The 24,281-nt window shown below is 45.7% G+C and overlaps 1 protein-coding gene and 1 long non-coding RNA gene across 2 annotated transcripts in view; one reads left to right on the top strand and one right to left on the bottom strand.

The window, feature by feature from the left end:
• EML5 (EMAP like 5) overlaps positions 1-24,281 on the top strand; it is a 301,798-nt gene that overhangs the window by 220,861 nt on the left and 56,656 nt on the right. The window contains exons 26-28 of the mRNA XM_073349376.2: positions 4,883-5,084; positions 7,771-7,897; positions 8,899-8,913. Of these exons, the coding sequence (XP_073205477.1) occupies positions 4,883-5,084; positions 7,771-7,897; positions 8,899-8,913 (344 nt within the window). The remainder of the gene's footprint in view (positions 1-4,882; positions 5,085-7,770; positions 7,898-8,898; positions 8,914-24,281) is intronic.
• The window catches only part of LOC140913287 (uncharacterized), a 33,687-nt gene continuing 30,082 nt past the window's right edge, over positions 20,677-24,281 (bottom strand). Inside the window, exons 2-3 of the long non-coding RNA XR_012159521.2 lie at positions 21,816-21,902; positions 20,677-20,967 (exon numbers count right to left, since the gene is read on the bottom strand). This is a non-coding gene — a long non-coding RNA (uncharacterized LOC140913287). The remainder of the gene's footprint in view (positions 20,968-21,815; positions 21,903-24,281) is intronic.

The following is a 24,281-nucleotide window of genomic DNA, read 5'->3' as shown; positions in this document are numbered from 1 at the left end:
GGGCGTGGGCCTGCATTACCTCAGACCACTGGGTTCTACACACGATAGCACTCATATACACCCTCCTTCCCAACCTCCCCTCCTGTCCCTCTTCAGGGACCCTTCTCACAAGCTCCTTTTTATTCAAGAAGTGCAGTTGCTCCTAAGGTTGGGAGCTGTGGAGGAGCTTCCATGGGAGCTAAGGAGCCAGGGGTCCTACTCCAGTTATTTCCTAATCCTGAAGGCCAACAGCCATCTCAGATTGATTCTAGACCTGCGGAAGCTCAAGAAGTTCATGAAGAGACTGAAATTCCGCATGGTCTCCTTGGCCTCTATCACCCCCTCCCTGGATCCAGGGGACTGGTAAGCCACCCTCGATTTGAAGGATTCTTATTTTCATATTGCAGTCTTTCAGGGACACAGAAGGTTCCTCAGATTCATCGTGAATCATGTGCACTACCAGTTTTCAGTGCTCCCATTCAGCCTGTCAGTGGTCCCTTGGGTGTTCACGAAGTGCATGGCAGTCATCGCGGCCTTCCTGGGGAAACAAGGGGTTCAGGTCTACCCTTACCTCGATGACTGACTGATCAAAGGTTGGACCAAGGTCCAGGTGGAGACAAATGTAAAGCTAATACAGTCAACTTTCCAGGACTTGGGCCTGTTAATAAACACCCAGAAGTCTATCCTTTCCGTAGTTTAAAGGATAGAATGTATTGGGGTGATCCTCGACTTGGTCCAAGCCAGAGCCTTCTTCCCAGAAGCCTGGTTCCAAGAACTAGGGGCACTCATGGAAAGCCTCCAGATTCACCCCATCACCAGGACAAAGTTCCTAAAGCTCCTGGGCCACATGGCATCATGCACCTATGTGTTGCAGCAAGTGAGACTACAGCTCAGATCTCTTCAGGCTTGGTTGGCATCAGCATATGAACCGGGCCAACACCACTTGGACACGGTAGTCACACTTCCCCCATCAGTGATTGCTTCCTTTCTTCTCTGGCTGAACCCACTGGCAGTGTATGCTGGAGTCCCATTCTTGAGACCCCATCTGTCAGTGTCTCTCATCACAGACAGTTTGGTGATGGGCTGGGGAGCTTACCCCTCAGAACTCAGGTCTTCTGGTCTCCAGAGGAGTTCGTGTTACACATCAGTGTCAGGGAGCACAGTGCGGTTTGCCTAGCCTACCAGGCATTCCAAAACCACTTGGAGGGCAAGTGCATGTCGATCCTCACAGACAACATGACAGCTATGTTTTATATAAACAGGCTGGGTGGGGTGTGCTCCTCTCACTTGTGGGAATTAAGCATAGCCCACTTGATCTATCTCGAGGCCTCCTATCTGCTGGGCTCACAGAATGAGCAGCAGCTCACCTCAGGAGATCCTTCTGCAGTCATCACAAGTAGTTCATCCATCCAGACATTGTGAAACACATCTTCCAGAAGTTGGGGACTCTCCACATCAACCTGTTCATGATGAGGCACAACAGGACGTGTCTTCAGTTCTGCTCCTTCCTCAGCCACTGCCCGAGGTCACTCACAGACTCTTTTTTCTACTTCCTTGGACGGACTATCTCTTCTGTGCGTTTCCTCCCATCCCTCTCATACACAAGGTATTGCTATAGATCAGAAGGGACAGGACACGCCTTATCCTGATAACCCGGGCTTGGCCACATTGGCACTGGTTCACCACCCTCCTGGACCTCTTGGTGGAAACGCCATTCCATCTGCCTTCATTTCCAGACCTGATCTCCCAGGACCATGGCCATCTACCTCATCCAAACCTCAAGTCCCTTCATCTCATGGCCTGGAAGCTCCATTAGTGAACCCCATAGAGCTAGCATGCTCAGGACAGCTCGTGAGTTGTTTTTAGGGAGCAGAAAACCCTCCACTAGAGCCACTTACCTGGCAAAGTGGAAAAGATTCTTGCTTTGGTCTGCACTGAAGGATATTTCTCCTACACAGTGAACATTGCCTTTCATTTTGGACTACTTTCTCTACTTGAAACAACAAGGCCTATCTGTGTCATCTATCAGGGTCCAACTAGTGGCAATCTTGGCTTTTCACCCATGGATGAATGGGTGTTCTGTTTTCTTGAACTCCATCTGTGATTATTTCCTCAAAGACCTGGAGAGATTATACCCCCTGGTACAATAGCTTCTCCCCCAGGACCTCAACCTGGTGTTGGCGTGACTGACAGGACTCCCATTTGAACCGCTGGCAACGTGCTTTCTGCTCTGCCTATCCTGGAAGGTAGCATTCCTGGTGGCCATTACTAGAGACCTGCGTGGATACAAAAATTTTGTATCCGCATCCAATCTGCAAAAATTGTCTGCAGGTATCCATGGATTTGCAGGGCTCTACTAACAACTCCACAGGTCACCGTGCATGAGTGACACAGGGCTGTGCCAAGTCCCAACCCCTAAACACCTCCCACTTCTCCCCAGAGACCTCCTGCCCTGACACCCATTACACCCTCACCATACCGCCTTCCCCGCTCTGGGCAAGGAGGCTACAATCGTGGGCCTTCGTATGCAGCACCATCCTCCAGTGTGGGGCTCGGACACCCCTACGCAGCTGCGGTGGCTCTAACGCATGCAGGCCCAGCCAGAACAGACAGCGGCGACACCTACTCTCATTACATCGCTCATCATTGCTGCTCGCTAGTTCAAAGTACAACCACACCTCTTTCAAAATGGTGCTTGGCTCACTCTCTTCTGGGAGTTGTTTACTTTCTCCAGCCAAGCAAGCTGGTGACTACAACTTCCAGAATGCCCAGCGGGCTATTGCCATGTATCGCAGCCCACTGCTGTGATTGAGAGAGCCAACCTAGAGCCTGAGGACTGGGTGACAGCTGCTTCGTTTGGGTGACTGTGTGCTGCTGAGCCTTATGCAGATACAAAATTTGCATCCAAGCTGCGATCCGCAAAAATGGTCCACGGAAATAAAGCGGATATACTTGGATTTGCAGGGGTCTAGCCATTATGTCTGCCAGAAGGATCTCGGAAATCCGAGCCCTTACATCGGAGCCACCTTATATGGTCTTCTTCAAGGACAAGGTTCAATTGCAGCCACATCCCACCTTCCTTCAAAAGGTGATCTCGCAATTCCACAGAAACCAGTATGTCTTCTTTCCAGCCTTCTGTCTGAAGCCACCTGCCAACAATGAGGAACAGAGACTCCTCTTGCTGGATGTCAGATGTGCACTAACCTTCTATTTAGAAAGGACTAAATCATTTCAAAAATCTACACAGCTTTTGGTGGCCATTGCAGACAGAATGAAAGGCCTTCCAGTCTCAGCCCAGAGAATCTCATCATGGATCACTTCCTGTATCCACACATGCTATGACCTGGCAAAGGGGCCTGCTCCTCCTGCCCTAATCGCACATTCTACCAGGGCTCAAGCATCTTCGGTGGCATTTGTAGCTCAAGTTCCTATCCAGGAAACCTGTAGAGCAGCAACATGATCATCAGTCTATACCTTTGCATCTCACTATGCCATCACCCAGCAGGGTAGAGACAACACGGGTTTTGGCCCAGAGGTATTACAACAGCATGCCAGTGAACTCCAAACCCTCCACCTGCACAACTGCTTGGGAATCACCTACATTGGAATGGACATGAGCAAGCACTCAAAAAAGAAAAAATGGTTACTAACCTTCCGTAACTGTTGTTCTTCGAGATACATTGCTCATGTCCATTCCAAACCCTGCCCCCGCCTGCCCGTCTGTCAGAGTTAGACAGCAAGAGGGAATTGAGGTGGTGGCACGGCCCTTTTTTACCAGTATCATGAGCATGCGATTCCAGGGAGCACCAGAGCTGACCCGACAGATACCACTTAGGTAAAAGCTTTCCAGTGGTGGTGCTCAGGGCAAGCACACACATACACTGGAATGGACATGAGCAACATATCTCAAAGAGCAACAGTTATGGAAGGTTAGTAACCAGGTTTTTTTATATTTAATTCAAACATTTGGCTTTTTCCTTCCTTACTAAAATCAATAGTTGGTGAAAGATTCTTGAACACTAATGCAATAAATTATTGAAAAAGATATATTAGAATTGGAAAAGGTACAGAGAAGGGCAACAAAAATGATTAGGCATATGGAACAGCTTCCATATGAGAGATTTTAAAAAGACTGGGACAGTTCAGCTTAGAAAAGATATGACTAAGGGGAGATATGATAGAGGTGTATAAAATCATGAATGGTGTGGAGAAAGTGAATAGGAAAGTGTTATTTACCTCTTCACATAACATAAGAACCAGGGCTCACCCAGTTCTTGTTTCATGTTTAAAACAAACATGAGGAAGTACTTCTTCATACAATGCACAGTCAACCTGTGGAATCATTGCTAGGGGATATTGTGAAGGTCAAAAGTATAACTGGATTAGATAAGTTCCTGGAGAATGGGTCCATCAATGGTAATTAGCCAAGATGGTTAGGTACTCAGCCTCATGCTCCAGATGTCCCTAAACTGCTGGCTGCCAGAAGCTGGCACTGGACAGCAAGGGATGGATCACTTGCTAATTGCCCTGTTCTGTTTCATTCCATCTGAAGCACTAGCACTGGCCGCTGTCGGAAGACAGGATACTGGGTTAGATGGACCATTGCTCTGAGCCAGTATTGTCATTCCTATGTTCTTATTGTAAATTGCAGTGATTTGCTCCTCGTTTTCTTAACCAGAGTCCCACTGGAAGTGCAGATCTGGTTTATATTTCACCAAGTTTCTGGATGATTGAGGAATTTGTCAAATTATGTAATACAGAATAAATGTAAAACTGTTTTAAAGCATATGCTTTTAAAAGGTTAAGGATATAGCAGTGGACAAAAATGTCTTTTATTAGCAGCTCATTTTAATTTTATGTAGAAGAGTTGATTAAACTTTTGTCTCTTTTTTTTCGTATTTAGGGAAAGTTTGGAAAATTTAAGAAGTACGTCGCCCATAGTACGCATGTAACAAATGTTCGTTGGACTCATGAGGACAGTTTGTTGGTCACTGTTGGTGGGGCAGACACATCTCTAATGCTGTGGACCTATGAGATGGAGGGACATCGGGAGAGCAGGCAGTGTGATAGTGAAGAATCTGATCTAGATTCTGAGGAAGATGGAGGTCAGTAATATTCTTAAGAAATACTAGTCTAAGAGAGCAATTCTTGTTTCTTTTAGAAAAACTGCCAATTTAGAAACTAAAATATTTACATAACTATTTTTACCCAAAGACCCCAAATTACTTTAGAGACATTAATTAAACTTTATAGCATCCTGTGTGAGGTACAGACCAATAAATATAGTCATGGGGAAACTGATAGATTAAGTGATTTTTCCCAAGACCACCAAACTATTCAGTGTCTGAGTCTGTGGAACAGAACCCAAGAATTTGCTCTAGCCACAACACAGCACTGGAAATTGCATAGATAGATTTGGTGTACCAGCAGAATCTAACTGCCAGAAACCGATATAAATGTTAAAATCAATACATAATTATATTAAAGAAGTCAGCAAAATAAAGTTCATGTTTAAACACCATTTATTTTAAAAATTGTGAAGAAAAGGATTTGTATATCTGTTGAAATCTACATCATGAATGAATCTGCTTGTCTTGAGGTTTTGTAAAAAGCCCTTGTCTGTTGTATCTAAGTGTACTAGTCTGAAATATGCTCATGTTAGTATTATGGGCCACCTTATCATACAATTCTAAAATGAACAGGAGTAACAACATTTAATCACATTTTATAGAACTAAATATCAGTTCTTTCTGCAATACGGAATGCGTGGGTTATAAAGGGTTCCTATTCAAATCATAGCTCAGGAGTTCGTTCTCGGGCAGGGGTGCTCAAGATTTTCTCAAGGTTGTCAGTACCTCCTCTGTGCTCCCAAATGAGTTTTGCTTGCCTCTGTTACATTCAAGAGAATGAATCACAATCTTCAGATACTTCTAAACTATCCCTGCCAGATTTGGCTTTTTTATCCCTAAATGTTAGATTCTTCTGAAGGCAATTTAACTTTGTTGGCATTGGAATAAATCAGATCACACCAAATAGGCATTTTAAAACATTAATTGGGGAGGATTCTCCTGAACTCCTCCCCTGCTTCTTAAACAGGTCTTAGTTTCTGTGTTGCAAATCTGTCACCATTTTGTAGGCTGCTCAGAAGACTTTGGCTATTTTGCAGCTGTCTACATATATACAGAGAAAAAACACAGCCAGAGCCTAAGCATTTCGATCAGACTCAGCAAGTTTGGAGGTGAGAGAGACACTATTTTGGTTGCAGTTAATATGTGTTTGATAGGCACGAATCAGATCGTAGGGAACCCCAGGCTCAAGAATTTGGAGAACAATTTGTATAGCAAACTATTATGTTTGCTCCAATCCAAAAAAGTAATTAATCTTGGCATCATTATTTTATTTCTAAAGTTGATCATAGGGGCTCTAGGCACTGAACCAACAGTTAAAATACATGCACAAAACAGCACAAAACGTAAACAATATAATATTAAAATGTCAAAAAGGTATAATTTTAAACATAACCTTTGCCAATGAGACACATACGTCAACAACTAAACTACTATTCTATGGGACCTGTGATTTTTAAAATGTGTGACAAGTCTTGATCTGATAACACCAAAGAATTCTGAGGGGTGTCTGTGGATGTGTGTAAAATGAGACTTCATAAAAAATCTGGGTCCAATTCACTTAAATTGACATTTCACTTTAGTAAGTTGTACAGGAACTGGCCCACCACTTTTTATTTTTCTGTTATTTTTCTGGTGAGATAGATATCTAAACTAACTATAGTACAGTGGTCCCCAAACTTTTTACCTCTTGCCCCCCCTTACTCCTAGCCACATCCTTTCCCCGCCCCCGGGAGCCAGGGCTGGGAGCGGGGCCATGGCTCCGGAAGGTGGGGACACAGATGTAGGGAAGGGGGTGGGGCAAGGAGCAAAGCTGGGTGGTGCTCCCTCCCCCTTCCCTCCTGTGAAAGCTGGCCCGGGCCCCAGCCACTCCCCCCAAACATTCCTCCGCGCCCCCCCCACAGGGGCACACCCAACAGTTTGGGGAGCTCTGCCATATTGTCATCTTGAAAATGCTTGAGACTACAGTTACAAAGAAACTACAGCAAAGAGCAATCATTCACAGACTATAAGTGCAAGAGAAAAATTCAGACATTTCCGATATCTCTCTGCCTGCCTAAGAAATCATGATGTTACAAGGACTTTCTTTATAGCAGTTCATACAGCTGCTAACTAAGCCATAGGGATAATCTTCCCAGTCAAGCTTCTCCCATGACATGCCCTTTATTTGAACTTGATATCAAGTTGACCATACGTTTACAAGTTTAAGGGAATAGCTGTTCAAAAACATTTAAAAAGGCAGAATAGAAATAACTATACATAATCTAAGTAATTTAGTTTTACATCTTTATTTGCTGCGTAAGTAGCAGACAATTGCAGGTTTGGCATGGAAGACCCCATGGCAGGTTGCCCATTGCTGCCCTATGGTGATAGAAATTACTGCCCTTTGAAATCCTTCTATGTTCCAGGATATTAGAGAGACAAGAAGAGCTCTGTGTAAGCTCAAAATCTTGTCTCTCTCACCAACAGAAGTTGGTCCAATAAATGATATTACCTCAACTACCTTGTCTGTCTAAGAAGGTGGTATTTAATTACTTGTATACTGTATTACTTTTTATTTGATTTCCCAGTGCCATCCCAGAAGGGATGCTACAGAAATAAAATAATTATTTATTATTTTTCACTTCCTACTTCTTAGTCCTATTTACTATATTGATTTTATTAGGTTATGACAGTGATGTGACACGAGAGAATGAAATTAATTACACCATTAAAGCCTTATCAACAAACATCAGACCAATGTTTGGAATTAAGCCTCATCTGCAACAAAAGGAGCCATCACTAGATGAAAGGTAATTTCTAAACTGGAGTTATATGTAGCTAAAAAAGTAGCATTTATAATAAAACATAATTACATTGATGCATTAAATGCATAGAGAGCTAACACATTTTAAATCAGTACTGCTTTTGAAACATTTTTGATTACCAGACAATTATTTACATCTAGATCATGCCTCCATTTTTATAAATGGAGGGAATTAAAAAAATGCATAAATGACCTGTGTAAATGATAACATTTGAATAATTTCTTGGATAATATGTTCATTTGTCTGTGTTTTGTTAATATCATGTCCTGTTTTGAACCCTATAAAATACTTATTATAGGCAAAAAGTGGTAGTGATACCTATTGTTATGGGTGTATGCCATATTAGTCTCTAGTGGTTGGTCCAGCTAGAGGATAACAGCTGCAACTACTATCAATTACTCCCTGAATGAAAGTGGTAATGGTCTGGATTCGGACTATGGATCTAAACGTCCCAACCTAGCTGATGATATGTATGTGTGGAGAGTTGGGGGTTAGAAGAATCCACATGATGGATTTTTTTTTTCAGTTTGCTTTTTTAAACACTTAGGAACTTACATACAGAAAAACTATACTTAATATACATAAAAGTTGAATTCAAGCACTCAAAAATAAGGATATGCCATAATTAAGATTATCCATGCAAACTTAATTTGGATCCCTTGTCAAAAGTACAAATGCAATAAGTTTTACAGCATTGTAAGCAAAGTCCAGCCCCCAATGAAGTCAGTGTAAAGATTCTCGTGACTTCAGTGGACATTGGATCAAGGCCTAAAAGGTTAGGACCAAAACCTTCTAATTAGGGAGGCTGGAGGAGTAATGGAGACAGAATTTGATCCACTGCATTCATTTTTTATTTTTTAGCCCAGATTTCTGCTATAATATTACTGCAATTCTGTTCTGTTCAAAAATTTTAAAAAAATCTGCTTAAATATATACTAATTTTTATTTTCTCTTTCTTCATTTTCCCCTTTTTGCTTCCTGTGAAGGCAAGGGGTAGTAAGGTAAGTTTGTTATCTTTATAATAATCCAGGATAAAGTGTTCTTATTACAAAACTTTGAAAAGTAGAGTTGTACATTGATACAGCAATGAATGCTTAAAATAAGGTGCATTATGCAATATACTGTTTATTAAAATGCAGATTGTTACTGGGCAGCGAAGGGATTAGAGGACAAATAAAGAGCTAGATACAGAGTGTGAGTAGCTAGGCTGGGCATGAGGTAGAAAAGCATGGAGTCAGGAGGACACGTCTTCCCTCTTCCTCCTGGTTGAAGAACAGTTCTGAGGTTACTTCAGTCCAATGGCTGAAGTGTAACCTCCATGGTCCTTTCGATGCAAACCTCTGTGAGCGAGAGAGATGTAGAATCCATGCTGTATTTATGTATTCTGGCCACACGCAACCCATGTCTGTCCGCTCCCACCCTTTGAGTGAAACCGGGATCCACACTGCACATGAGGAGGTTGAACCCCTTGCATGCCTACCTGGCCCCCACTTGCACAGTGGAAGCATAGCGCTTCCATTGCTAAGGGCTCCTCTGCCGTATTGCAGGAGAGAGCTGCATTGTCTCTTAGTACACTATTCCCATTAACACTATTTTGTTCTTGTTGCTGAGTATTCTTATGAAGGGAAAGCCAGTATTTCTCACTGAACTCCAGAACATATCAGAAAGAAAGCAGACCATAACTGCTCATTGCTGTGATAGTGCTCAGAAAGTATATAGTATACATCCCGATTCAAGGGGTTTACAGTGCAGTCTTTTTGTATAAGGAGTTAATGAAGATTGTTCCTTTGACATTTTCCATTTGTTCACTTACATTTCAGTTGAGTATATAATATACATCAAACAACGGGGTCTGTGCTATGAGTAAACTTGATACATCTGCCTAAGTATTACAAAAAAGTTTAAAATATCACTTGTAAAAATATTTCTTGTTTTTACACCATCTTTGACTAAATATACTCATAGGACTGCAGAGATGTACTGAAGTAAAGTTGTGCTTCTGAGGGGAGGATGTCCCCCATTTAATATGTAGATATTTCAAAACTTGTGTGTAAACAAGATATTATATTTTAGAAGTTATCTTAACCTTTTTAATACATAGGGCAGCAAGATTAAAATTTTATATAGGATAGAGAGAAATGAATATTGCCTGGTAATGGAGGTATAAGACTATGTACATCTGTGATGTAGGTATTATGACATCAAGTGCAATAATCAAGATGTTTGTGATGGTAACTATGCCTGCATTTTCTTTGTGGTCTTATGCATCATTTTTCCTATGTTGTGCTCCTTAAATTTAGTAGATATAAGTAATATAATTTTGTTTTACCTGCATAATTAATAATGTTTTGGCTTAACCGTTTTATTTCACCTTTGGGGAACAGTTCCTCTGTTTTCCCCTACACAGTAAACAGGATTTTTGCAACTTTGTGGTGACTTTTCTACTGCTTGTGCTGACAATCTTGTATAGGAATTTAATATTGAAAGGAAGATGATTCTACAGATGTTTTTGAAGCTTTCAGTATTTGGGACTATTTGTTCCCCTGCAGTGCAAGGGAACAAAAGGACAAAAACTAGAAAGAAAAGGGGTTTAAAGGTGTATGGAAGAGGTGGCTGGCCACATGCTATGCTCCAACCTCATGGCATAATTGCCTACAGTCCTGCTGTATAACTCCCATTGCAGGAGAGCAAGACAGGGAAAAAGTGGAATGGTCTGGTGGAACAGCTGCTTTATATGGCTTGTGTCTCAATGGAAATGGGTCCAGAAAAATTGGAAGGCGCAGCTGCTCTGAGCAGCATTAACTCATGCTATCAACTGACCCCCAGAAGAGACGTTACTGGCCACTCATGCCAATATCAGGCAGGGGAGACAATGGCAACACAACAACTGTACCATCTATTCTTTTGTTCTGGGATGGGAAGGAAAAATGTGGCGCCAAGAGCCACAAATGTATCTGGCTTGGAACCTTTGGGGTCTTTGCTATTAATTCCTGTGTGTCTTTGGCTTTGGCTTTGTGTAACTTTGGGTACCACCCCTTACCTCCTTCACAATGTTACTTATGCAACAGCATGACAAGGAAATGTGAATTTTGGTTTTCCAAGAGTTGATAAACTTATAAGGTAAGTATTCTCTTACTATGCAGTTTTATATAAGGAAAGCATGTGACCCTTCATTTTCACTGGAAACTCCTTATTTGGATATAGTAGATGCCCAAATAGGCATTTCCAATGAAAAGGCGGTTTTGAAATACTCAAAAATGGAAGTGGAGAATTTCTTATTTCTTATTCCTGAATTCAAAGTAACAAACTCCCTATTACTTGAATAGTGATATGAGATAAAAATGATCCTGCAGTTGGGTAAAGTTCATTTACATACTATCAGCCTATAAAGTCTGAAATCTTAAGGGAGTTCCCAGGTCCTGTTGAAAGTTGGTGGAAGTTGTGTGATTAACTCCTTTTGATCTCTTTGACTGTGTCAGCCTAAAGTGCTCTGAAGGTTGATATTAAAAGTAGAAATGGACCAAAACCTTATATTTCTGACCTGAAGATTTTTTACAGAATATGTGGGTGTTAGAACTCGGGTTTAGTTCAGCCTATACAGAGTTAGAGGTCAGTTGCAAAATGTGAATACAGATCTGAATTTCCAGAAAATTTAGGGAGAAATTGGATGCAGGGTTTTGGTTTGGACCCATTTCTAATCAAGTCATGTTATTCTCTTGTGAAACAGAGTGTTTTCACATAGCTATGACTTATAGTCTGTATTGGTATGTTTATTGTATCCATTATTTAGAATGATAAAATGTTATGGTCTGTAAGGCAACACTCACATGTGACATTTGAATGATTTATGTCTTCTAAGGTGTGTGCATTATTTACCTATTTTTTCTGTGTGGCATTTTTATATATTTGATGGATCACAAAAGATTGGGAAACCATTTTTAATTAAAAACCTTTTCTAAATGTTTCTCTCTTTTCATCTGCATTGTTGGGGTTTTTTTTGTAATATTTGACTGGACATGTTTTCGTAAGAGAGAAAGTTTGGGATTTTAGGAAGGTTATAGAACAGCTCATCATAAGAATGGAAGTGTGAAATCAAGGGAGAATTCCCCAGTTTGTATAATGCAATGAGCAGTATGCACGAATCATACTGGTTAAAGTGCTATAAAAAAGCAGTGTTATTTTCTTGAAATTTAAGGCCAAAAATTTCAAAAGTGATTAGTGATTTTGGGTGCCTCCATTTTTGGATGCCCAAACTGAGATCCCTTTAAGGGGCCTGATTTTCAGAAAGTATTGAGCATTTATCCACCTGAAAATTAGGCCCCTTTAAGGTGTCTCAAGTTGGACATCCAAAATCATTAGCCATTTTTGAAAATTGTGGCCAATGTGTATTTCTCTGTAGTGACTCTTTAAGAGTGGCTTCCTTAGGTTCCATGATTGTCTCTCAGTTTATAAGTAAAAAGGTACCAGACAACCCTGAAAATTCAACATGAAATATGTAAGTCAAGTAGAGGTTTTTTTTTTTCCTGAGTCATGTGTCGTCCCCAGTAATAAATATTTTTCTACAAGGTGGCCTATTGTTGAAGGCATTACCCGACCCCACTAAGAACTGTGAATCTTCCGGAAAAGTAGTGTTTGTTAGGACTGTATCAGCACTCCCACATAGCTCAGAATGTTAGGAGCTGAGGTTGTAAGAGAAGTGTGGTCCTCAGTAGCTTCAGTTCCTTCCTGTCCAACTATTGACGCTGGGGCCAGCCTCTATTATCAAGCTTCAGGCTGGCAAACACTGTGGGACCAGTTCTGAGGTTGATCAGATGATGTGGTCAGCACCATTGTCTGTGTCTGATGGTGGGGTATCCTTAGTGCTAGGGATTTAGATGATCTCTCCTCTCAGCCATGAACTGCATACTGCTATTTGTGAGAGTTCCTCACTGTGTCTCAGCACTGGGGAAATCTCCAGCTAAACCATCTCCTGTGAGTGCTGAATTTTCCTCCCAGTACTGGGCCCCATGTTTAGTGAAGTCTGTTTACTCTCCTCCTGCTGTCAAGCAAAAGAGCAAACAGAAGCTGATCCCAGATGGGATCTGCACCAGGGAACTTAGTTCCATTGCAGAGGAAAAAGAAACATTGCTATGGATATAGAGGGTACATCAATCATTGAAGGTCTGGGTTCTGAAGATACTTCTGATCTTTCATGGATGGCAATTCCCAGGATTCTGTCTGGTTGTCCCTACTTTGGAGACCGTGTAGTCTCCCAGTGGTGATGCCCCTTTTGTCTGTCTTTAATTAGGTATTTATGCTATAGTGGTGAAGGGCATATGTGATCACCTCACAAACATTAATTCTTCTTCAAGTGCTTGCTCATGTCGATTGCATTGTAGATGTGTATGCACCCACATGTGCGTTCATCAGAGATTTTTGCCTTAGCGGTATCCATAATGCTTGCCGTGGCACCCCCTTGAGTGCCACGCTCATGCGCTTGGATATCAGGCACTGCTGTTCCTACTCCATTTCAGTTCCTTCTTCCTTCACCACGCCCATATGGTGTTCAGTCAGAGCACCTTTCCTTGCTTGGCAAGGGCCAGCAGTTTTGTCATCTTGGACTTTGTGCCTTAAGGCCTTGTATATAGTTATTCTTAGTAGTTAGTGTTAAGTACCTGTTAATAGCTTAGTTGTTAGTAGTAAAGGTCCCAGCAGGGACTTTGCTCCCTGTAGGACATGGCCCGATCTCTGGGTTTCAAGCCCTGCACAGACTGTAACAGGCCTATGGCTGTTAGTAACCCTCATGGCAGTTGTCTCAAGTGCTTGTGGGAGGCACACATCAAAGACAAGTGCCATATCTTTAAGAACTTTTGGCCCTGCGCGCAGAAAGAGTGGGATATTCAACTCCAGGCTCTCCTTATGGAGTCTGCCCTCTGTCTGGCAGCCGAGCACCTTGGCATTGGTGAAGAGTGCACCCCAGCATCAGGCTCCACCCAGAACCACTCCCTAAAACTGGTACCAAAAAAAAAAAGGTGCAAAAACACAGCTCCCCAGTGCTGGTGAGGAAAAACCAGGTGGCAGTGGGCAAAAGAACTGCATTGGGCCGTCCGCTTATCCCGGATCCCCATAGTCGGCCTTCACCAGTTGGGGCCGTTAGCCCAGTAAAAAGCCCTCCTCCAACTGCTGCGAGCAGTACTGGACTGTCTTCCTTGAAAGCACCGACGCCAACACATGTGCCCCAGGCGTCGAAGGAACACAGGCCTCTGCCCGTGCTGCTAGCACAGCAGGTGCCACAAGCTTCAGCAAAAGCTCCCCAAGAAGGCAAGCCAGCTGAAAAGGCTTCCCAGGGAGCAGTGGAGCACCACAGATCCCCTGAGGTGATGACATGCTCTCCACCTCCGTGCTGATGGACGCTGGAGCCTCCATCCAGGTCAGCAGATACTCGCCATCAGTTGCCGGCATCACAGTCATGATCACCATCGTCCTGATGCGGTTCGCTGAGTGGAAGGCGCCAGTCCCCCTTCTACCAGCACTGACCACCATCCAGCAGATCATTGTCTTGTTGCTGATCCCGATCACTGATGCTACCTGCCTCTGGTCCCCCGTCACCGACCCTGGTCTCCACGCAGTAGGTACCAGTCCCTCCATGCAGGGCACCGGTCACGGTTATCGGTAGTCTCAAGGCAGACTCAGGCATCTACAGCCGATCCGTGGTCTCCAGAAGGGGGTTCCTCTGGAACCGAGGGTTGCTTCAGCCCATCGCCTAGACCTCAGCAGCAAGAATGGGCTACCGAGCCAGCATTGATGGTGCCGGGACAGTGGCAGCCGGGTGAATTGCCCATGCATTAGCCTTGTTGGCATGCGTGGGGAGTTCCAGTTATGGCTATGCCCCCTTCATCAGCTGCTGCTTCAGAGCACTGAGCCTGGTACCGGAGACATGCCCGGAAGCCAAGACTCAAGAGGCTGTGCCTTCCCCTAAGCCACCCTCCCTGGCAGAAGAGGAGGACCAGAGCCCCCCTCAGGTGGGAGAATCATCATCTTCATCCCCGGGCGAGGTGGTTGCAGGACCCTCCACAGCCAGCCTGCCTGATGATTTTAAGGACCACCAGGCCTTGCTCTGGTGGGTGGCCGAGAACTTGGGCCTCGAGGTGGAGGAGATGGCCGAGCAGACAGGCACTTTATTCAGTGTCCTGTTGGCTTCTATCCCAACCCGTGTTGCACTACCGGTGCATGACGGGGTTCTCAAAATTGCCAAGGCCATCTGGCAAACATTCTTCTTCATCCCTCCCACCTCAAAATGGGATGAAAAGAAGTACTTTGTCCCAGCCAAAAGTTTTGAATATCTCTTACCCACCCTCCCCCTGGCTCGCTGATGGTCTCAGCAGCCAATGAAAAAGAGAAGCAGGGGCACTGCAGTTCAACCCCAAACAACAAAGAGGCCAAACGACTGGACTTATTTGGAAGAAAAATTTATTCTACCACCAGTTTACAGTTTCGGGTGGTGAAAAATCAGGCCCTCTTGGGCCGTTATACCTTTAACTTATGGGACTCCCTCCATAAGTTCAGAGTCCCTTCCTTGGCCAGTGGCTCAAGAGTTTGACGCTCTGGTGTAGGAGGGTACCACAACGGCCCAGTGTGCACTCCCAATGGCCTGGGATGCAGTAGACTCGAAAGCCAGGGTGATAGCGTCCATGGTGGTGATGAGACGTAGCTCCTGGCTTCAAACAGCTGGACTTTCACAAGAGATGCAGGCCTCCATATCAATGTGAGGCAGCTCAGGGCAGTCCACCTGGCCTGCCAGGCGTTCTTGCCGCATGTGAGATGCAACGTAGTGCAGGTCCTTATGGGTAATACAGCCGTGATGTATTACATAAACAGGCAGGGAGGTGCCAAATCCTCGACCCTTTGTCAGGAGACGCTCAGCCTTTGGGACTTTTGTGTGCGCTATGCCATTCATCTGGTCGCGGCCCACCTACTGGGCTCCAGGAACGTCCTGGCAGATTGCCTCAGCAGGACCTTCTCGTCTCACCATGAATGGTTTCTCCATCTGGAGGTGGTTGACATAATCTTCCAAAGGTGGGAAACTCCCCAGGTGGATCTGTTTGCATCTAGACAGAACAGGAAGTTCCACGAATTCTGTTCCATCCAAGGTCTGGACAGAGGTTCCCTTTCGGACCCGCCTTCCTCATCCCTTTGTTGGGGGCGCTCACGTATGCCTTTCCATTGGTGCCATTAATCCACAGGGTCCTGGTGAAAGTCAAGCAGGACAGAGCAAGAATTATCCTTATGGCCCCCGCATGGCCCCATCAGCACTGGTTCGGCATGCTGTTGGACCTTTTAGCAGCTGCCCCTCTTCCCCTGCCTCTTCACCTGGACCTGCTGTCGCAGAACCCACAGCAACCTGCTGCATCTGAACCTGGTGGCACTGCATCTGACGGCTTGGCTCTTGCGTGACTGAGCACGGAAGAACAGGCGTGCTCGGCCCATGTTCAGCAGGTTTTGCTGGGCAGCAGAAAACCCTCAACCAGGGCAACCTACCTAGCAAAGTGAAGATGGTTCGCATTCTGGGCTTTGGAGGGGCACCTTCAGACCAAGCAGGCCTCTCTGCAGGATGTCTTGGACTACTTGCTGCATCTCAAGCTTCAAGGGTTGTCCCTCTCTTCCATCAAGGTCCACCTGGCAGCCATCTCAGTGTTGTATTCCATGCTCCAGGGCAGGTCTCTCTTTGCCCATCTTATGACGGTGAGATTTTTAAAGAGTCTGGAGCGCCTCTAGCCACACATCCAGGATCCTGTCCCTTCCTGGGATTTGAACCTCCTGCTGTCCAGGCTCATGGGATCCCCCTTTGAGCCTTTGGCTATCTGCTCCCTCCTGCTGCTCTCCTGGAAGGTTTCCTTCCTGGTCGCTATAACCTTGGCCTGCAGGGTATCTGAGATTAGGGCACTCACCTTGGATCCGCCCTATACGGTCTTCTTCAGGGACAAGGTCCAGCTGCACCTGCACCTGACGTTTCTTCTCAAGGTCGTCTCCCAGTTTCATATTGACCAGGACATATGCTTACCAGTCTTCTGTCCGAAGCCTCATGCGTCAGATGAGGAGTGCAGACTTCACACCTTGGACGTCAGGAGAAAGCTGGCATTCTACATAGATAGAACCAAGCCATTCCGCAAATGGACACAGTTGTTTGTGGCAGTGGCAGACAGGATGAAAGGTTACCCAGTGTCTGCTCAGCGAATCTCATCCTGGATCACGGCCTGCATTCGCTACTGCTGTGAGCTGATGAAAGATCTCTTCTCCCAAGTCCCCACCTCTTCCCATCCAGTTCTGCCTCCTCCCCTGAGCATGCCGTGCCCTGTCCCACTCCTCCCCCTTCCTCCTAGAGTTTCCTGCATGCCACGAAGCAGCTGATTGAGGTGGGCAGGAGGGGCTGGGAGGGAGGGGGAGGAGTTGATCGGCAGGGCTGCCGGTGGGCGGGGGGGAGAGGGTAAACTGGCTGCCAGTGGGTGCTAAGTACCTACTAATTTTTTTTCATGTGTGCTCCACAGTATACCTCCCTGATGCAGTCATCAAGACCCTTCATCTTTGACTGTCTCCTACACTTAAAGCAGCAAGGCCTGTCAGTGTCATCAATAAAAGTTCACCTGGCTGCCATTTTGGCTTTCCATCCAGGAGTGACAGACCAATCAGTCTTTGCTGACCTGATGGTTGCGGGTTTTCTTAAAGGACTTGACAGGTTATACGCTCAAGTTCAGCAACCGATCCCTGCCTGGGACCTTAATCTGGTTCTTTCAAGGCTAATGGAGGCCTCCTTCGAGTCCCTAGCAACATGCTTATTACTCTGTCACGGAAGGTGGCATTTCTGATGGCAATAATCTCAGCTAGGAAGGTGTCTGAGCTCAAGGCCCTAACATCCGAACTCCCGTATACCATCTTTTATAAGGGTAAGGTGAAGCTTTGGCCTCGCTCAGCCTTTCTTCCAAAGGTTGTCTCTGTTTCATGGCAATCAGGATAGTTTTCTCCCAGTCTTCTACCCTAAGCCACACGCTAACAGTTGGAAGCAAAGACTCCACTCTGTGGACATTTGCGGGGCACTGGTTTTATATCAAATGGATGAAGCCATTTCAAAAATCAAACCAGCTGTTTGTCACAGTAGCAGACAGGGTGAAGGGCCCCCCCAGTGTCTTCCCAAAGTATCTCATTGTGGACCTCATCCCATATCTGGGCATGTTATGATTTAGCAAAGATACCTGCCCCTGCACTGGAGGTACACTCTACAACAGCACAGGCCTCCTCAATGACATTTCTGGCCCAGGTCCTGATCCAGGAGACATGCAGGGTGGTGAGATGATCATCAGTCCCCACCTTTACTTCTCACTTTGCCATTACCCAGCATGCCAGGGATGATTCAGCAGAGCGGTGCTTCAATCAACTAATCCATGAACTATGACCCCACCTCCAAGGTACAGCTTGGGAGTCACATTCTTGGAATTGACATGAGCAAGCACTCAAAGAAGAAAAAACAGTTCTTCTTTGACAGATGTGTCTGTGGTGCTCCACTTCAGGTCAAGGTGCATCCCAGCGCCTTCGATTGGAGATTTCAACAGCAGTACCCCTGCGGGTTGTGCATGTGCAGTGCCTGCCTCATGAGCTGTCAGTGTTTGAATAGCACGTGCATGGCCCAGGCTCCTCTCCTCAGTTCCTTCTCTACCGTCCCCTGCTAGAGACGGAGTTCAGCAGCCCTCTCAGATTTAGTCATAGATAGTTCTGTTTCTCAGTTTAATTTAGATAGTTTAGTCATAGAGTTACTATTTAAGAAAAATAGTTTAGTTATTAGAGTTATTTTAAAAAAAAAAAAGTAGTCTACGGAGATGCCTGGCTCCCCTGGCTTCAAGAGATGTGCCTCCTGCAGTGAGGCCATCCCCATCTCGGATGGTCATTCACAGTGTGTACGCTATTCAGGGGAGTCTCATGTACCCCAAAAATGCATCCAATGTAATAAACTCAAAGCGCGAACCTGCAAGGACAGGGAGCTAAGACTGAAACTGCTCCTCTTAGAAAACTCACTCAGACCCGTGTCTGACCCTGGCTAGCAAAGCTCTTTAAAACCCTTAAGGGAGAAAGGTAAAACAAAGAAACAGCTAACTTCCTCCCCCTCAACTTCCTCCCCCTCCTTCCTACCTACAAGGGCTGCTCCTCAGCAATGAAGTCTCAAATGACTTCCCCCTCACCAGTGTATATATAAAGCCTGCTGCAGTTTCCACGATATGCATCTGAGGAAGTGAGCTGTAGCTCACGAAAGCTTATGCTCTAATAAATTGGTTAGTCTCTAAGGTGCCACAAGTACTCCTACTCCATGGCTCAGCACTTTTAACTCCTCAGGCACCAACTGTGAGTTGGCTGCTCAGCTTCCTGGAGCTGAGGCTCAGGGTTTTCAGCTGCCCGCCTCCTACAGCTCTCTCCCTCGGCAATCTTTGACAGCACAGTGCCGAGAACTGTCACAGTGCTGAGAGCACAAGCAGAGACCGCAGCACCACCGTTTGATCTTGCAGCACCGCTTTCTCACCCACTGCAGCCAACGTTCCCGGCACCAAGCTGCCTCTTGTCACCTGCCTGCCCAACAGTGCCCACATCTGGGGCACCTACTCCTGAGGCACAATATGCACCCCCAGTGCAACCTTCAGTGCAGCAGATGCCTCCTCAGACCCTGCCTACACCAACGGCAGCAGCACCGTCTCCACTTCATTCAACCCTCACTCTCTCCTGCCTTATCATTCGGCACCTGGAGTCACTGCATCACCTCAGTTTTTACTTCCAGGGGTCTTAAGAATGTCACGTGCCCCTCAATCTCCACTACTCGGCACCGATATATCACCGGGATCTTCAGCACCCTATCTGCATTACTCCCCTACTGCTCCAAGCCTCTCAAGTGGAGAGGAGGAGGCGAAAGAGGACAATAACCACATATTTTCCTCACAGTATTCCTCCCAGGTTCGATTACCTACAAGTGGGAGATGCACTAAACCACGATCCTCCTATCTTAGTGCCACCTATGCCTGGATGGGACCACCTATGCCTTTTCCTGGGCAATGGCCACACTGGGGTCCATGGAACTACACCACAACACAGTCGGATGTTCACCGTGCCACCTGTAGAAAAGCTGTCAGGCCCTCCCCAATGCTTTCTTACACTGATAAGCAGATAAGACCTGAAGTAGCCTCTCCACCTGCACGGGACATCGCTCCCCATCCTAAAGTGATACCACCATAGGAGGCCCCCACCACCTCCCACTACTGATGAGTTCATTCACTTTCAGGAATTATTTAAAAGAATAGCCAATGAGCTCAAGATTACCCTGGAGGAGGTACCAGAAACCCACCACGAACTCACTGACATATTACAAGCTACCACCTGATCCAAAATAGCCTTACCAATTAATGGGGCCATCATGGAATCAGCTAAAAATATCTGGCAGACCCCGGCCACGATAACCGCCACTAGCAAGAGACTGGACCGCAAGTATTTTGTCCCGTCGAAGGGTTCTGTGTTTCTATTTACTCACCCATCACCCAGTTTGCTAGTGGTCAAGGTGGCCAACCAGAAAAATAAGCACCAGCCTTTCCGATTTACCCCATCTGACAAGGAGAACAAGAGACTGGACTCCTTTGAGCACAAAGTGTATTCATTTTCCACTTTGTAATTTCGAGTAGAGAATTATGTGGCGCTCTTTGCAAAATATGACCACACAAGTTATGCTAAAGTAATGCAATTTATTGATGATGTGTTGGAAGACAAATGACGACAATTCAAAGCGGTGGTGTCCAAGGGCCAATTGATCTCCTACACAGCTTTTTAGACCACCCTCAATGCTGCAGATGCAGCCACCAGATCCACAGCCACGGCCATTGTCATACGGCATGCCTCATGGTTTACTACTTCCTCCTTTCCCAAGGAGATACAGGGCACTGTCGAAGATCTCCCCTTCGATGGGGACAAGTTCTTCGCCTCTACGACCAATGAGGTCCTCCATTCCATGAAAAAATCACGTGCCACACTGAGATCTTTAGGCATTCCGCCACCTGCCACAAAAAAGAGGCAGTACAAGTATCAGCCATACCAATGGCCATGCTACCATGCTTTTGTGCAAAATCAACATTTCAGACAATATGATACGCAGCAACAACAGCGCCATAGACCCAGAACCCAACAATGTCGACCTCCACAAAAGATGGCAACCCACCCTCCTAACTCAAACGAACAAATTTGAAGCCTTGGTCGAGGGTATAGAAAACCTCCCACCCTTTTCAGCGCCTATTTCAACCATCCATTTTTTTGGACACCATCTATGCCCGTTCCTTGCCAATTGGGAAGCCATCACTATGGACAGATGGGTCCTGGAAACTCAGATTGGGTTATGCCATCTCCTTCCTCTCCGTCCCCCTCCACCCACCCTCCCACCCCGTCCCTCTTCAGGGTCCCCTCTCATGAACATTTGCTCCGTTAAGAGGTACAACACCTCATACAACTAGGAGCGATAGAGCGGGTACCAGCTCAACACAGAGGGAACGGGTTTTACTCCCACTACTTCTTGATAGAAAAGAAAAACGGTGGATGGTGCCCTATGCTCGACCTTCGATGTCTAAACAAGTTTGTCAAGAAACAGAAATTCCAGATGGTTACTTTGCCAACAATAATTCCGATGCTGCAGCAGGGAGATTGGTTTTCAACCCTCGACCTCCAAGACGCATATTTCCATGTCACTATCCACCCTGCCCATCGACATTTTCTGAGATTTGCCATGGGAGTGAAACACTATCAATATAGGGTCCTGCCCTTTGGCCTTTCCACCGCCCCACATGTCTTCTCAAAAGTACTAGCAGTCGTAATAGCACGTCTCAGAAAGAAAGGGGTCCTAATTTTTCCTTACCTGGATGATTGTCTCCTTAAGTCCCCCACTTACTTGGAGGCGATCCGAGCAACTTCTTCAACCGTGCACTGCTTCTACACCCTGGGTCTGCAAATAAACAGAAACAAATCTACCTTACGACCTACCCAAAAAATAGACTTCTTCGGGTCACACCTCAATTCCACCACAGGTCTTGCCTCTCTTCCCCAGGACAGATTCCACACAATGGACACCCTCATTATACAGATACATGCCAGCCTGCACGTTACAGTCCGAGATTCCCTGCAGCTGTTAGGACACATGGCCGCTTCCACATTCGTGGTCCCAAATGGCCACCTGTACATGCAATGCCTTCAGAGGTGGCTAGGCACAGTATACAAACCAAATATCCACAGATTAAACAAATTGCTAACTATGCCTCCGAAAGTCAAGGATTCACTCCTGTGGTGGACCTCTCCTGTCAACCTCTGTGCCGGGATTCCCTTCTGACAAGAACCCCTTTCACTGACCATCCCTCACAAGATAGGGAGCACACGTGGGCCACCTCACCACTCAGGGCCTCTGGTCCTCTACGGAAACCAAGCTTCACATAAATCTACTAGAGCTCAGAGCCATATGCAATGCCTGCCTCCATTTCCTTCCCATTATCCAAAACTGCAGAATTCGGATCATGACCGACAACATCACATGCATGTTTTATGTGAACAGACAGTGTGGAGCCTGGTCCCATTCCTCTGCATAGAGGCGGTAAAACTATGGAACTGGTGCCTTCAACACAATATCCATATCTCCGCCTCATACCTGCCCGGTTCTCAGAACACCACCGCAGATGAGCTCAGTTGATCCTTCCCCATACAGCACGAGTGGGAACTCAACGACGCTGTTCTATCCACCATTTTCCAGATGTGAAGATATCCCCAACTGGATCTATTTGCCATGGCAATAAACAACTTTCAGCTCCAGAGCCAGCCTGGGAAAACACTCTCAAGGAGACGCCTTCATGCTCCCATGGACTGACTTTCTCATGTATGCGTTTCCACCAATACCTCTGCTGAACAGAATAATACAAAAGATAAGAACAGACAAATCCAACATCATTCTAATAGCCCCATCGTGGCCCAGACAACCATGGTATCTCTTCCTCATGTGGATTTTGGTCAAGCCACAGATTCCCCTTCCCCCCCATCAGCAACCTCCTATCTCAACGCAGGGACCAGCTATTTCACCCCGCCGTACAACGACTCCACCTGAGGGCCTGGTTAATCAATGGTTCTCTAATGAGGAGTTAACATGTTCTGAACAAGTGCGGACAGTCCTACTACACAGCAGGACACGCCCAACGCGCACTACTTACCTACATAAATGGAAGAGGGTCACATCTTGGTGTACTGCCAAACAGATCTCCCCAGTTTCCACCCCACTCCCACTGATACTGGATTACCTGCTAGACATTAAAACATCAAGTCTCTCCATGAGTTGCCTATAGGTCCACCTCGCAGCAATCACCACATTTCACCATAAGATCGACAACACTACGGTCTTTGCCCATCCAGTAACCAAAAGGTTCCTGAAGGGCATCCAAACATTATATCCAGACATAAAACTTCCTGCTGTGCCCTGGACCCTCCACCTAGTCCTCAAGGCCCTGATGGATAAACCCTTTGAGCCAATGGCTACCTGCTCCCTTCTCCACCTATCCATGAAGACCGTCTCCTGATAGCAATCACATCTGCCAGATGAGTAGGAGAAATGGGAGCACTTACGGCGGAACCTCTGTATGCCATGTTCTTCCATGATAAGGTCACACTCCGCACACACCCAAAGTTACTGCCTAAGATACACTTTTCCTGTCACCTCAATGAGCCAATACACCTACCAACATTTTCCCCAAAACCTCATGCTAATGCTTTTGAAACAGCAATGCACACTCTTTATGTGTGCAGAGCACTATCCTTTTACCTGGATAGAACAAAACCGTTTAGGAAAACCCCCAAACTTTTTGTCTCTACCACTCAGGGATCACAGGGGAAAAGCTATCTCTACCCAGAGACTCTCCAAATGGATTGCAGACTGCATACGTCTCTGTTACCAACTGAAGCAAATACAACCCCCTACATCAATTAGGACACACTCTACTAGAGCTGTCTCCACTTCCATTGCCCTTCTCCGTAATGTTCCGGTTTCTGACATATACAAGGCAGCTACCAGGGCATCGAACCTAACCTTCGTCAATCATTACATTGTCCTGCACGCTGCAGCATCTGACACCAAGATGGGTAGAGCTGTCTTGTCAGCAGCCTTCTTTCTGATCCGAAGTCCCAACCATCCTAAGGGATAGAATCATAGAATATCAGGGTTGGAAGGGACCTCAGGAGGTCATCTAGTCCAACCCCCTGCTCAAAAGCAGGACCCATACCCAATTAAATCATCCCAGCCAAGGCTTTGTCAAGCCTGACCTTAAAACTTCTAAGGAAGGAGATTCCACCA

Source organism: Lepidochelys kempii, chromosome 6, assembly GCF_965140285.1.
Source record: "Lepidochelys kempii isolate rLepKem1 chromosome 6, rLepKem1.hap1, whole genome shotgun sequence".
Taxonomy (NCBI): Eukaryota; Metazoa; Chordata; order Testudines; family Cheloniidae; genus Lepidochelys; species Lepidochelys kempii.
The sequence above is the reverse complement of the archived record's forward strand: the minus strand, read 5'-3'. Positions and strand labels throughout refer to the sequence as shown.